The following is a 13,617-nucleotide window of genomic DNA, read 5'->3' on the forward strand; positions in this document are numbered from 1 at the left end:
GAGCAGTTGAGTGCTAGCGTCGGGCTTTTAAGCAGGCTTTGACACCTGTCGACTTTATGGCAACAACAGGGGCCTTGTAAAGCAGCACTATAGATCTTTTATTATTGGGCATTTTCGCGATTATAACAGCGATCTTGTGATTTAATTGGCGATAATTTAAAACTCTAAATGCCAGAACGTACTCGGTGTTAAATGTCAAGTTGATAAAGCTACAGCAACGCGTCAAAGCGGAGCTATCGATTTTTATACGTGCCATAAAAAATATTAGCGGATATAAAGTACATACGTGGAGCGTAACTGTTTCCTTTCTTTAGCCGGAGGTAAACGACGCTCCTCGTCGTTTTTGAGAAAGAAATTGGATCCGTGCGACCCACTTTCATGAAGAACTGCTAATAACGCACAGATCGCACGTTTAAATTCGGACATACGGAAATGGATTGATCGCGAAAATGTGAATAACGCGTTTTTTTTTCAGTTTCCCTCGGATTGTTCTTGTCACACGTGACGTGAATTAGTTCCATTAGAACATTTTCCGTGCGCACTTTTCCACTCTCTCCCACGGTAGCGCGGGGCGGTAATTTATTCATTGAAAAATGATCGCTCGGTAATAGTCTAATAAAATTTCGCGTTCCTGATGATTATAGCGTCGAGTTGCGTGTTGAAACGCCAACGGCACGCCCCACCGTTATATTTCATACGGTGGACTAAAAGTTCATTGTAATTCACATTTGTAGAGAAACACGTAACGCGAGTAATTGCATCTCCGGTGAATTAAGAAGAAGGTCAGCCGTCCCCCCCCCTCCCTCTCGTTTCCGCTTGTCGTGATGGAAAATGACCGTAATGAAATTGCTCGTCGAACTTCAGTGGTCACGCGGTGGTGCGGAAAAAAAGTGTCGAATGTATTTTAGACTCCCTCCTGCGTAATAACGACCCCAACGAATATCGGATATGTTCGAGCAGCGCGCGATACCTTCTATAAAGTGTTGTAAATGGTGTGTAAGTGATTTTTCTCGGCGAATCTACACTCAGGACAATTTGTTTCGCTCCAGTGCGAGAAGTTGTCCCGGAAATCAACTCTCAGTAAGACAATTCCCAGATTGGAAATAATAAATATTAAAATACATAATATAATAATATATAACATTGACTTGACTTGAGTAATTTTATAATAAACTAGCTTGATTGTGAATAAGTATTATTGCATCAATTGAGTCAAATGTTTCGCAGCATATTGCAAAATATATTTTATCGTTTTCTTATTATCAAGATGACCTTTAATATTGATTTAATAAATCAATATCAATCAATATTGATACAAGTTTAAACAGACTGTATGGAGAAGAGTCTCAGAGTTTTAAACAAAGTGTAAGAAATAAAAATTTGCGAATCGTGCGATACAGATATTTAATAATAATAATAATAATATTGCGCAAGGTGGTATAATTTTACTGATTAATATAATCTAAATTAGTATATCAGCGTATATTACTGTATATTAGTAAATTCAAGGTAAACGGTTTGATATAGTCGCACGGAATATAACAAGATTGCAAACGGAAGATATGAAGGACTTGGAAACAAGGAACCCATCTCGCAAGAAAATAGAATTGGATAAAAAAGTGCCGCGCCAGCAACAAGTATTACTACACACTTGCGATAATACACGCAGCGTTTCTATCTGTAAACGGTGTGTTAAACGCGATCATGACTGTGGATTCTCCTTCGATGTATGGACGTGTAGCACATTTTCCTTAGAATTTCTGCGACATCAGAAGATGGAAAATCGCGCATCCGACTTTTTCGCTCTCGAGTTACTGGTGCTTCGCGTTCACGATCAAGCTCGCGAGGAAACGTCAGCGAACAATTTCGTTGAAATTGCTTACATCACTAGATCGACTTGTGCTTTGCTTGGGAAGTGTTGGTGATTTTTTTTTCAAGAAGAAGACGAGCTCCATCCCTTGCTCGATGACGCCGCGCTGAAAATGACAGCTCGCGGATTCCAGTCGTTAGCACTGATACAGCTTTATGAGCGAAAGTTTCTTAATAAAAGTTTGCTTACGGGATCGCGAGACGAAGGGACACGGAAGGATCGGAAGATTTAGTAGTACTACGTGGATTTCGTGCCTCTGTTACGGAGAAAAGAGACGTGGGAAAAAGTTGAAAATTCCGGTCTCGCAAGAAAACGAGAATGAAGATGACTGGGGAGGCGCGCCTTTAACGGAATTACGTGCCACTTTGGCTCGTCGTGATATACGCGACGTCGGGCGTTTTGAAGAAATTTTGGACGGGGCCGCGTGAAAAGTTGCGAGCAATTGAATAAGGGCGCAATGGAACGATGATATAATAAAGCCGTTCTTGGGAGGAAGACCTTACGATCGAGAGAATTATCTTATTTTAAAGAAAAATTCTTCATCATAAAATTTCATGAAATGAGATTAATTTATTAAACTTATTTTATTTAAATTGCAATATTCGCATGTTGCATTTTCGCGAGGTGTGCAACAAAGACAAAATAAGATAATATTTTGTAATTTATTATATCCATCATATCTATTATTATTATATATCATCTCGTAAATATATGTCATCATGTTTTATCAGATAAAAGAAAAATATTTCCTGCTTCCATATCTCGTATTATCACGTAGCAGTCGCAGTTGATTTCTTTATGAAATTGCTTACACAGTCAGCATTTTCACGTATACTATAAACTATAACTTAAGAGCTTAAACTATAACAATCCAGCGAAATATAAAGATCGTCTGATCTCCGATATAATCTTGGCAATATCAGATCTCTCTTGTCAGAACTGGCGATGAAAGCAACTTTTAAGAAGAATCGCCAAAGAGGGTTCCTTGGCATAGTTGGTATCGCGACCATAAAAAACGAACCTCTCCGCCGTATCACGATCGACCTTTAAGGCCGTTGCCGAATATTGAGACCATCGGGGAACAAATAAATAAGCTTTCGCCGTGGGTTCGATAAATTTCAGAACGACCGCCTGATACAGTCGGCTGTTTCTTCAACACAAAGGATCGGTCGAACACTTCGCGCGCAAAGTGAGGAAAAAGCATCGTGATCATAAAAAAGGATAACACATGCATAATGCTTTTTGATACTTGGATGAAATACGAATAAATTGTAATTTTTATGAAAGAATTGAAAGTAAAAATTATAACAGGGATAAATAAATTGCACATAAAATATGTTTAGAATGAGAAAAGAATTATCCATATAAAATTCCTTATCTTTAAATTTGAATGATAGTTCGAGAAGACAAAAGGGATATGTAAGGGATGTAGGTATTATACAAAAAAAATTAGATGGATCGAAGCGACGTAAATAAGAACCAGAAATTTACGTCAAATATTTAAGAAAAGATTAAAACCAACTATTAGGCGTATTAATTCGATGATGTTTTGAAGAAATAAAGCCTGTACTACAAAAAAAAAGTAATAAACATGTCAATCTTCGAAATATTTGCCATCATTTTCCAATACTTTTCTCCATCTACTGGGCAGCTAACAAATTCCTTCTCTAAGAAACTAAATAAAGTTCCAATTTCTTCAAAAAAAGCACCGAATTAATTTGCACTTTGCACTCCTAATATATGGCGTGATTATTCTCGATACTGTTGTTCAAGCAGCTGAAATTAATTATAGGTATATAACAAATCAAAGAAATTCACTTTCAGAAATTCACAAGTATTCATTTTATTGGTGTAAATAGAGTAAATAGAAATATAGAGGGCCGAGCATAACAGCGGGGAGATGATACAGGGCGGAAAATTCAAAGCTATCGTGTGAAGCCGAGACACAGAGAGACACATAAAGAGCAAAGGGAGGATCGACGTACAAACATTTCCAGCAGCACCGACCAGGGGAAGACCGCGCGCAAAAGCTTTCATCTCATCGGGCTATGCCGCCTTTGGAAAAGCGCGGACGTGGCGCAAAGAGATTTTCCACAGAGGGAAGCAGAACACACGTAAAGAAACGCCAACTATGCGCAATTAAGTTTATACGCAAGAAGGATCAAGGACATAATTCTGATGTCACGAGTACATGTGTCGCATGAGCTTCTTATCCTTTTTTAGTTTAACAGCATGTCCATTGTAATGTTATTATTACCCAGTGAAAAGGAATTGTGCAAAATGACGGCAAGATAAGAGGGAGATGACGAAAAAGAAATAATATATAATAAATAATTATATAATTTCTTTCTTTATTTTAATCTCCTTTCCTATTTCATGTAAGTCATTTGTACTCTTAATTAATCCTGACTCCACAATTAATTTAACTGGATCTTTATTCTATAATGGACAATTTACACAACAACTCATTTCAACGGTAAATATATACAATAACGGACCCAGCCTCAATGACCTTGACCTTGACATATATTGTAGAGGTCACCTCCCTGAGTGACCTTCAAGAGGTTTTAGCCGTCGCTCGTTGTTTATTAAAAAGTTATTAACAAAAGAAGTTTAATAATTTTGCACGAATTTTCAGCTGTCCACGCGAAGCAAGGACTTGAGTTTGACATATATTACAAAGGTCACCTTCCTGAATAATCCGCATTAGGTTTCACCCTTCGCTCGTTGTTTGTTAAAAAGTTATTAACAAAACTGTTTAATGAATAAAGCATAATTTTACGATACCATATACGTTTACGAAAGAGTATATTTGATAGAATTTTAGCTTTAAATCAGAAATAGGTTTTTTGGGTTAGGTTATATTTTCCGAAACTGGAGCCCCGGACACATACGTTCGTTTTCAGCCCGCTTCGCGGGTGGGCGGGGGGAGGGGGCCCTCCCCCCGCCGGGATCCATGGCGTGTACCAGGTGATCAAAATCTGCACGGTGAAATCTGTTACACTGGCCTCGGCGGGGGGAAGAGCAAAGCTCCTCCCCCCGCCCTCCCGCGAAGCGTGCTGAAAACGAGCATATGTGTCCGGGGCTCCAGTTTCGGAAAATATAACTTAACCAGGTTAGGTTAGGTTAGGTTAGGTTAGGTTAAGTTAAAGCAGAGAATACTTTGTATTTAACTGTTTGTGCTTTTGGTTAAAGTGAAGAATACTTTGTACTTATATTAAAAGAAACTATTCTATATATTAACAATTCACTGCTTTAAATGACTTTCCTTTCTTCGTTCATATACATATTCGTCGTTTATATCTTTCAATATTCAAAATAACTACTATATTTTCGAAATTTCTTTTGTTAATAACTTTTTCATAAACAACGATCGACGACTAAAACCTAGTGCGGGTTATTCGGAAAGGTGACCTTTGTAATATATGTCAATATCATGTTCTTGCTTCACGTGGACAGCTAAAAATTCGTGCGAAATCATTAAACTTTTTTTGTTAATAACTTTTTAATAAACAATGAGCGACGGCTAAAACCTCTTGAAGGTCACTCAGGAGGGTGACCTTGACAACATATGTCAAGGTCAAGGTTATCGGGGCTGGATCTGTTATTGTATATATTTACCATAATTAGTTATAGTAGTTGTTAATGACAAAAACAAGAAAGAGTATAATAGTAGAATATGTCGTTTCTACCTTTTCTGTAATTTATCTTATCATGCAATTATTATACAAAAAATATGTATTTACAAATACATCGAAAATATGCAGATATTTTATTTCGATTCGATATTACGTTCGTGATATTACGTTCTGTGAACGCAACGGCGTAACGTATTAATTATCAATATCGTTAAATCTTGCTTCAGTTTTGATCATGTGTTACATTATAGCGATACATGTTCCGACATCGTGACGTTAAAAAACTTCAGACTTCTGGTACAATATTATATTTGAATATTCAAATTACGCGACACAATTAACGCTAAACGCGAGCGGTTTTCATTGATCAAGAGAATGGAAATATCGTGTCGAAGCAGAATTTACAATTCCAAAGTGATTCTCCTTCGTAAAAGATAACGGACCGTTCCCCGTGTATAAAAGCTCTGCGTTGACATTGATCTCAGGGCCGATCCTGCTGTATTGTATCTTGATCGTGCACGATCTCGGGTGTTAGGTGCGAGAGGTCAGATCTGGCTGTATTGAGATCGTCCATTCCGGGTGCTCCGTATTTCGAGGGGATCGATGCCAACTGTTGAATATTCGATGCGCCGCGGATATCCACACGGATAAAACCGGTCGTTAAGTAACCAGCCGCGTATCCCAAGCACGATCTATCGATTACTCGAGTTTTCTGCCCTGATTTGATTCTCCCGGATCATCCGCGTGCAACCGGAAGCCGCGACTCGGTTGGCGTGATGTAATTACGGACATTTTAACGTATAATTCGTATCTGCATAGTTTTACATTTCATTACTCCTAAAAATACCCGATCGGAAATGGATGCGACTTTACTTGCATTCCGATCGGGATACGGACGGACGGACGGACAGATCATCAGCATGCATTCCGCAAAATTATTCGGCGCGGTCCCTTGACAGCCAGTGTAATTTTTTCAAGGGAAAAGAAAAAGAGAGAGAAAATTTTATCATGAAAAGTTCCATTTCTTTAAATATAAATTTGATATTTTCATATTCTTGTGTGATATTTATATAATAATATATTATATTATATATTATAATTATTATATCACAATCAATTTTTAGTGATTTTTAAGATTTTGTGGAGAACAATTTCGTGCTTACCTTCTTCATGAAAGACGTTATTACATTGTTGCGCAACATCCTGACGGCTCTGTTTCAGTTCCGGCTATTCTCAATGGAGGAAGCAGAGGATCCCTGAGTCCCAGTCACGCCTCTCGTCACTTCCTGCTGATTGAACTTCCGGCATAAAGGCCGACGCCAACGGTGCCCGTGCTGTGGATTCGCGATCGTTAATTCCGGCTCACAACAGTCCCGCAACGTGTTTTGAGCCGCAGAATCTTGACTGGCGAGAGCTGGAGCCATGCGGCTCGTTCTCGTGCAAAAGCATCTCCCACGACCGTCTTGACTCGCCCTTAAAGCCGTTGGCGGGTGCTTGCGGTGCGTCGCCACGTGACTCTGAAAACGAAATGAACGTTTAATCACGGGCGATTGAGGACTCCGGGACGAAAGTGGGCCAAGTCCGTAATTTATAACGTTCACTTTATACGCGACTTCATGACTAAAATGAATCTGATAAATGATAGACCTGATCCACTTTCGCCCGGCCCGGAGGGCAGGCCCCGATCGTGATAATGGATTCAACGATCGTCAAAGCTGGTCCCGCGCACGGAGCGGTGCCACGGTTGTGGAAACGTTTCTGGCTTATTCCGAGCGTAATAAGTGGATTTCTACTTTATGGGCAGCATTGGGGTTTTCAAAGTTCTCGCGCCATACACCACTTTGTGATTTGCAAACAGTACTCTCGCACGTTAGCTGACTGCTTTGAGAGGAATGTTTGGCCAAACGTAACTTCGTTAGAAAGTTTCGACACAAGCAAATATTTGCTTGCGCAAATTAATATCTGGCTTTGTTTCGTGGCGCACAGGATGTCAGAGAGCAAGAGCGCTCACGCATACACATCGCCAGATGATTAATCTCACTTTTGCTAAGGCCAAGCTAATATTTCAGATACATCAGAATTCTTACACTTATCCAAATATCATTAAATTTGATTTTGTTGCCTCATTCTCAAGCAATAATGAGATTATATTGTTTTCTTCGTTGAAACGATGGTAAAGCTTGTAATAATCTTTTTTTTATATCAATTATTAACATAAAATTAATTTATGTTTGGCAAATAAAATTTGCGTTTCACGCGCTATGAAATTCTAAACGTTTGCATCAGATACGCACGCGCGCGCGCGCGCACACACACACACACACACACACACACACACAGAGGTCGCGAAAACAGTTTGAAAATTCAGCATTTATATATTCCAACGTATTTTCAATTGCCAGAGAGTGTATGGCGTACCAAGAGATCCTTAATTCTCTCGGTATTACATCCCCGCGACGGAATCATAATTACAAATTTAAATTCGAAAACGTCAACAGTACTCAAAATTAATAGCATAGTCGCATGAATAAAACATATTGCAGTGCAGCATGTTTGAGAAACAAAAGTTAATCTTTACATTAATGTTACACCGTAATTGCAATTCGGAGTAGACGGGGATGAAACACGGTTACGAGAATCATGTGTTTGCGCGGCTGCAGTTTTTTGGACTTGTTAAAAGTGTAATTCTCCGTCGGGAATTGTGAGAAGATGCACAAAAGCGGGGGTCCGCTAAATTTAATCATCGCACCGACGCGCTGCAATACGTAGTTGTCCTCATTAGCTGTAATTTCAATCAAGGAAATCACCCACGCGCCAACTAGAGGCCCTTAATTCCCACGAGGACAGTTGACCACGACGGTACTGCAATTACAAATTCAAACTCTGAAACGCTCTGCTGCAGCCATCGAAACTAATAATAAATTCATACAGAGACGGCGCAGCGCGTGTGCATGTTGTTTTATGGCTACACGTCGCTGGCAAGTTGATTGTAATTGTATGATTGAACGAACTTACCAAGTGAAGTTCGAATCCTAATTATGTCCTTGGTCTCGTCCGGATGGAATAACTATGTAGTCGTGTTCCTGTACGCACCTCGACAACAGTGTTCAAAGAACCGCCAAAATAAAAAGCGGTTCATCACCTCGCACGTCCCGCGCTGCCGCGGCGCGTCTGGCACTGCTGCGCGCGCCGCGCGCCTCGTGTACTCATAAGTTGAAAGAAAATTCAATTAGGCAAATCGCGAAAAACTGGGAGGACGAAATAAAAAAGGGAGGGAGGTCCATCCGGACGAGACCAAGGACATAATTAGGATCGAACTTCACTTGGTAAGTTCGTTCAATCATACAATTATGTTCCTTAGGTCTCGTCCGGATGGAATAACTATGTAGCTGTTTAAAGCACCGATTTGCCGCAGAACAGGACGCCCAAAGTAGGGAACCAAAATAGGAACCGGAGAAAAATAAAGGTCGGCGGCAAGAAAAGAATAAAAGAACAATGCCGCCCTGCAGGTGCTATGCACACATGTGCCAGCGGAAAATGGAATGACAAAACCGCATCTTGTGAAAAAAGAAAGAGGTTACCAAACAACTCCTGGGCTGAGTAGCAAAGACTCAGAACTCACTGGTGCGACCTTGTTGCTATAGCTCCAAAGGACCACCATCTGCCGAAAAGTAGCGCCAAACATATGGTGATGTTGACTGGGCAGGTAATCCTGGATAGATCCGGCAATGTAGCCGCGTATACGAGCTATGAGGAGATATAAGCTAAGTCCTGTAAAAAGACGTAGAACCTAGAGCTGGATATGCAATCAAAAAATGAAGTACATTAGATATGTTTATTCTTCTCGATTGCGGAATCAACGGCGAGTGGAAGAGTCCGATGGCAGCAGTACTGCAGAGAAGGAAAAAGGAAAAGATACGCGTGATCTTCAACGCGAAGATAAGGAAAGGGTTGAACGACAACCCGACGCTAAGATGAAAAAACGAAAAAAGATATTGCGGATGGAACGATAAACCGCAAACCGAGGAAAACGGTAAAAATGATCCTCTTGTCATGCAGAGAGATGACGACATTATGAGAATTAAGGAAATGGAGTGAGACTCCCAGGGGGTCGGAGCCCGCTGACCTGTCCGGAGGGCAGGAAGGGGATAAAACGTCCCAAGAGTAAGGAACTCGGTGGCAAAACCATATAGGCAAACATGAGACCACTCGGAAAGTCCATTGGAAGGGTGAATGAGACGTGGCCATCGTAGCCAGGTCAACATGGGCACTGCCACTACCGTGAGCAGGAAATTCGAGACCTTGAGAGCAGATAGAAAAAAAAGGCGTCTACGGACGCTGGCAAAAGTACCGCCACGAACAAGGCGCAAGGGAAAGTTATTCGAGCTGATTCAGAAAAGGGATAAAGAGCGGAGAGTAGTCAAAGGTGCCGACAATAAATGTGCCAAAGGTAAGCAACTCCGCAGGCCGTCTCTGAAAAAATGCCGATCTGCAGTCCAAACCAGATAATAATCCTGAGAAGAGATGAGAAAAAGAGATAGCCAAAGGCAGGGCTACAATGGAGCCCGAACATAGGAAACACACATGACGAACCCGATTTATGGAATGTATGTCCGTACGAACCGAACCGGAGTACTGGACTTGTGCCGGACTGCGACATCCTCAGAGGCGAGGCCGCAACGATCGTTGGGAGATCTGCAGGAAAGCGACGACCGACGTTGGTCTCTAGTATCACAGGGAGACACGATGAACAGGCTCTCGAGGGTTCCCAAAGAGCCACCAGCTCCCGCTGCCGTCGTCCGCAGACGTCATAGTCTTCGTGGCAATAAGGAAAAACCGCGGAGGAGTAAGCCCTCCGGAGAGGGGATGAACGGGTCCGATGCCAATGCCGGGGCCTGAATCGGCCGGCCGTATGACGAGGCGCTGCTACCAGCCGGAAGGCCTCAAGATCGGAATCTGCTGTGCGATTCAACCACGGCGATAGAATCGTCTATAAAGGACAACCAAAATGCGTAAAACCTAAAAAATAAAAGTGAACCGATCCTCCGAGTAGCACTCGCTGTGTCGCAAAACGAGAAGTGGGAGAAAAGAAAAAGAGGGGCGCAGTATAATGAAAGGCCCTCAAAGGAATCTCAACCAAACGCGATAAAGCGTTACAGGCCGCTTAACAGTACTCCAGGAAACGGTGGAGAGTCAAATAGCGTTACCACCACTACAGCGTTACTACCGCTAGTCGTGTGCGAGTGTGTGTATGTACGTGACATGTGCGTACGCATACCCGCACGAAGACCGCCCCAAAGTTCAAAGGTGCATCCGGAAGGATACCCATCTAGAGAACCTGAAGGGAGCTCCAAAAACTGAGCTGTAAAACGGGTAAGCAGCGAGCATATAGTATGCCGCAGGCGCAGGAACCACAAACTTTTGTGTTCCCGGCTGACGTTGTCAATTGCGACTGAAGATGGCGACCAGTCGCAAGACCTGGAGAAGGTCTCCTAATATGGCTAGTCTGTCCCGCAAAGGTACCCGTAACAACTGCACGGACTGCTAGAGAAAGTGCAAGGGGTGTAAAGAAGCCGAGAAGCAACACCGCGAGCGCACCTAAAGTTCCTAAAAAGCGCAGAAACATTGCGTTCCTGGCATCACGTGATGGAAAATAGGCGTCGCCGGCAGGACGGGCCATGTGAGCGCTGGGAGCAAAAATAAGGCGCGATAAGCGCAACTCCCGCAGGAGAAGATCGATAGTTGGCCACAGGACGGTTTCTCTCTCGGAGATGGCCGTAACAGACGCGCCCAACGATCCACAGGAACAAGAGCGTCCCGGAATCCCAGAAATTATATGCGCACATATTTGGAGTGCGAAGAGTCTGGCCAGAGAAAAGGAAGGCACTCATTCGGTGCACTGTGGCAACAGAGGTCAGCAATTCTGAAGTACGTCCACTCACTCAGCGTCAGTATAAAAGTTGGCCAATGCTCCGATGTGTCTGAGCGCTCATCAGATCGTCGAGGCTCACGACGGAGCGCGATGGAGACAGCTCCAACGATAAGGCTGCTCGGCGAGCCAAGCCAACAGAGGGCGAACAGAGGCTCACCAGCCTGCCAAATAATAGAAAATGGATTTGTGACAAGCGTAAGTGGCAGGACAGTGCCCTTCTGTCCCTGTTTGCGACGTTATCGCCGACTGCCACTGGGAATTGCGGCAACATTACCGTCGACACCGTAGCCGCTGTCGCATAGCAGCGAAGAATCCACTGCCTGGAATTGAACCGGAGGCCCTCCGGTTGTGAAGCCTGCATCAGCACGCCGCTGCCACCGATCTGTGTTGCGTGGAAATATACGAAGCTGGTGGCGCTGCTTCGATGGCCAACAATCCGGATGGAGAGATCGCCTTTGCACTGGCGACGGTGGCGGCTGGAACGGCGTTGGTGATGACGGCTGCGACGACGGGTCCGGCAAAGGGCCGAAGGACGAAACTCACCGATGGCTGCAGACAGCAACGCTAAAAGCGTAGCGGCGAGAGTCCGGCCAAAGCAAACAATTCCGTGAGAAGGAATTGCAGGAAAGGAAGATACAGAATCTCCTGGGTCGCAAAGGCCGATGGCGGTGACGAGCAGAGGAATGCTGGCTGCGCAATGCGCAAGCGGCAAACGTGCGTCGTTCGTAGGATCGTGCACGATGTCCGGCTCGCCCGATGACTGAAGGGGATAACTAGGCAACTGAGTCTCCAATGTCTGTGCATGAGACCAGTGCCTCCAGACCCTTCGACAGTCCCAAATCAGGTAGAGCGCTGATATCCTCTCTCCGACGCTAGTAGAGCACGGCAAGGTCCAAGGCTCCTGGCAAGGGCCGATCATATAATGGCCAAAAAGTTAGGTGATGGTTTTGTGTTCATCTAATAAAGCACCCATCAGGAAGTAACATGTGAAGTCCGTTTGCTAATGTAACGCCTATTACAGGATTCTCGAGTCGAGGAAGTCAGCTGCTCGTTAGGTCTACAGAACCTACCGCCAGGGCACCAGCGCACACGCTCAAACACACGCACGCAGTCAAATCACATGAGAATGGTCCACTAGTTAAAAGAGAGAGTTCTCACGCACACGAGTGTGTGTGTGTGTGTGTGTGTGTGTGTGTGTGTGTGTGTGTTTATAATTAATTGCATTGTGTACAATTACTGTGTAGATTATCAAGCAAACAGTGCTTGAAACAATAACATTGTGTGCAATGGGCACATTTAAAGTCGGAAAACTGCTCGCAGCTAGGATGTGAGCAAATGGAAAACTTTTCAAATGAAAAGCAAAACTGTGCCGGAGTTTTGAATGATCCCGGCCGCTCATCCAAGTAACCCGCCTTGTAGAAGGCATATTTGACCATGTCACGAAACATGGGTGCCTGGAATTGGAAATGAGCTAATGCTTGCAATTTGAAGTAATTGTCTCGCTTCCAAATTCCATCGCATACTTCAAGGGAATCCGATATATGACGTACAAATTGCTTGTACGGCCGAAAATAGTACACGTTGAGAGGCTGGATCATGCCAGTGGTTCCTTCGGGAATCAACAGCCTTTCGACTTTCAATCGTCCTTCATACTTAGCAAGGACTTCTTCGAACAGCTTGGTGTTCTTATTAGAGCTCCAACTATCGGCAAGCAAAAGACACTTTTTGATGCCTTTGCTAATTAAATATTGGAACAGCAAGTCTAGATATATCTTCGAGTCTGCGTTCGTCATCATCGCACTGGTCCCCGCGTACGCTTTGATGTTGTCAGGAATGATGGGCTTAATGATCTCGGGAAATTTACCGTTTGCCTCTTGGGACTTCAAGTACAGAAAGTCCATTACTGTACCCGAAGCGTCGATATTGCCCATCACCATGTAGGAGTGCGTGGCTGCATTCTTCGAACCCATAGTTACAAAAACTTGCTTGGCACCTTTGAAGGCCAAACTGCGGTAGCTGTGGAGTTCCTTATCGAATCTCGATTGATCGATGTTGATCACTTCATGAGGCTCATAGTTTTTCTCGCTGATGATCTTCTTCACCAGATCGACGAATTGGACTGCCTTGGCCTCCAACTCCAATCGCTTCTTCCAGAAGGTTTTGCCAACTTTATGCGT

At 43.3% G+C, this 13,617-nt stretch overlaps 1 protein-coding gene across 9 annotated transcripts in view; it reads right to left on the reverse strand.

The window, feature by feature from the left end:
• The window catches only part of LOC105281988 (regulating synaptic membrane exocytosis protein 1), a 105,075-nt gene extending 98,264 nt beyond the window's left edge, over positions 1-6,811 (reverse strand). For all 9 annotated transcript variants that reach the window (XR_003406802.1, XR_003406799.1, XR_003406798.1 and 6 more), the window contains exon 1: positions 6,672-6,811. Coding sequence is in view for 4 of the 9 variants with exons in the window: in XM_026971226.1 (XP_026827027.1) it covers positions 6,672-6,710 (39 nt within the window). In the remaining 5 variants the exon portion in view is untranslated. The remainder of the gene's footprint in view (positions 1-6,671) is intronic.
• Positions 6,812-13,617: the final 6,806 nt, after the last annotated feature.

The sequence above is a fragment of the Ooceraea biroi genome, chromosome 7 (genome assembly GCF_003672135.1).
Source record: "Ooceraea biroi isolate clonal line C1 chromosome 7, Obir_v5.4, whole genome shotgun sequence".
NCBI classification, from domain to species: Eukaryota; Metazoa; Arthropoda; class Insecta; order Hymenoptera; family Formicidae; genus Ooceraea; species Ooceraea biroi.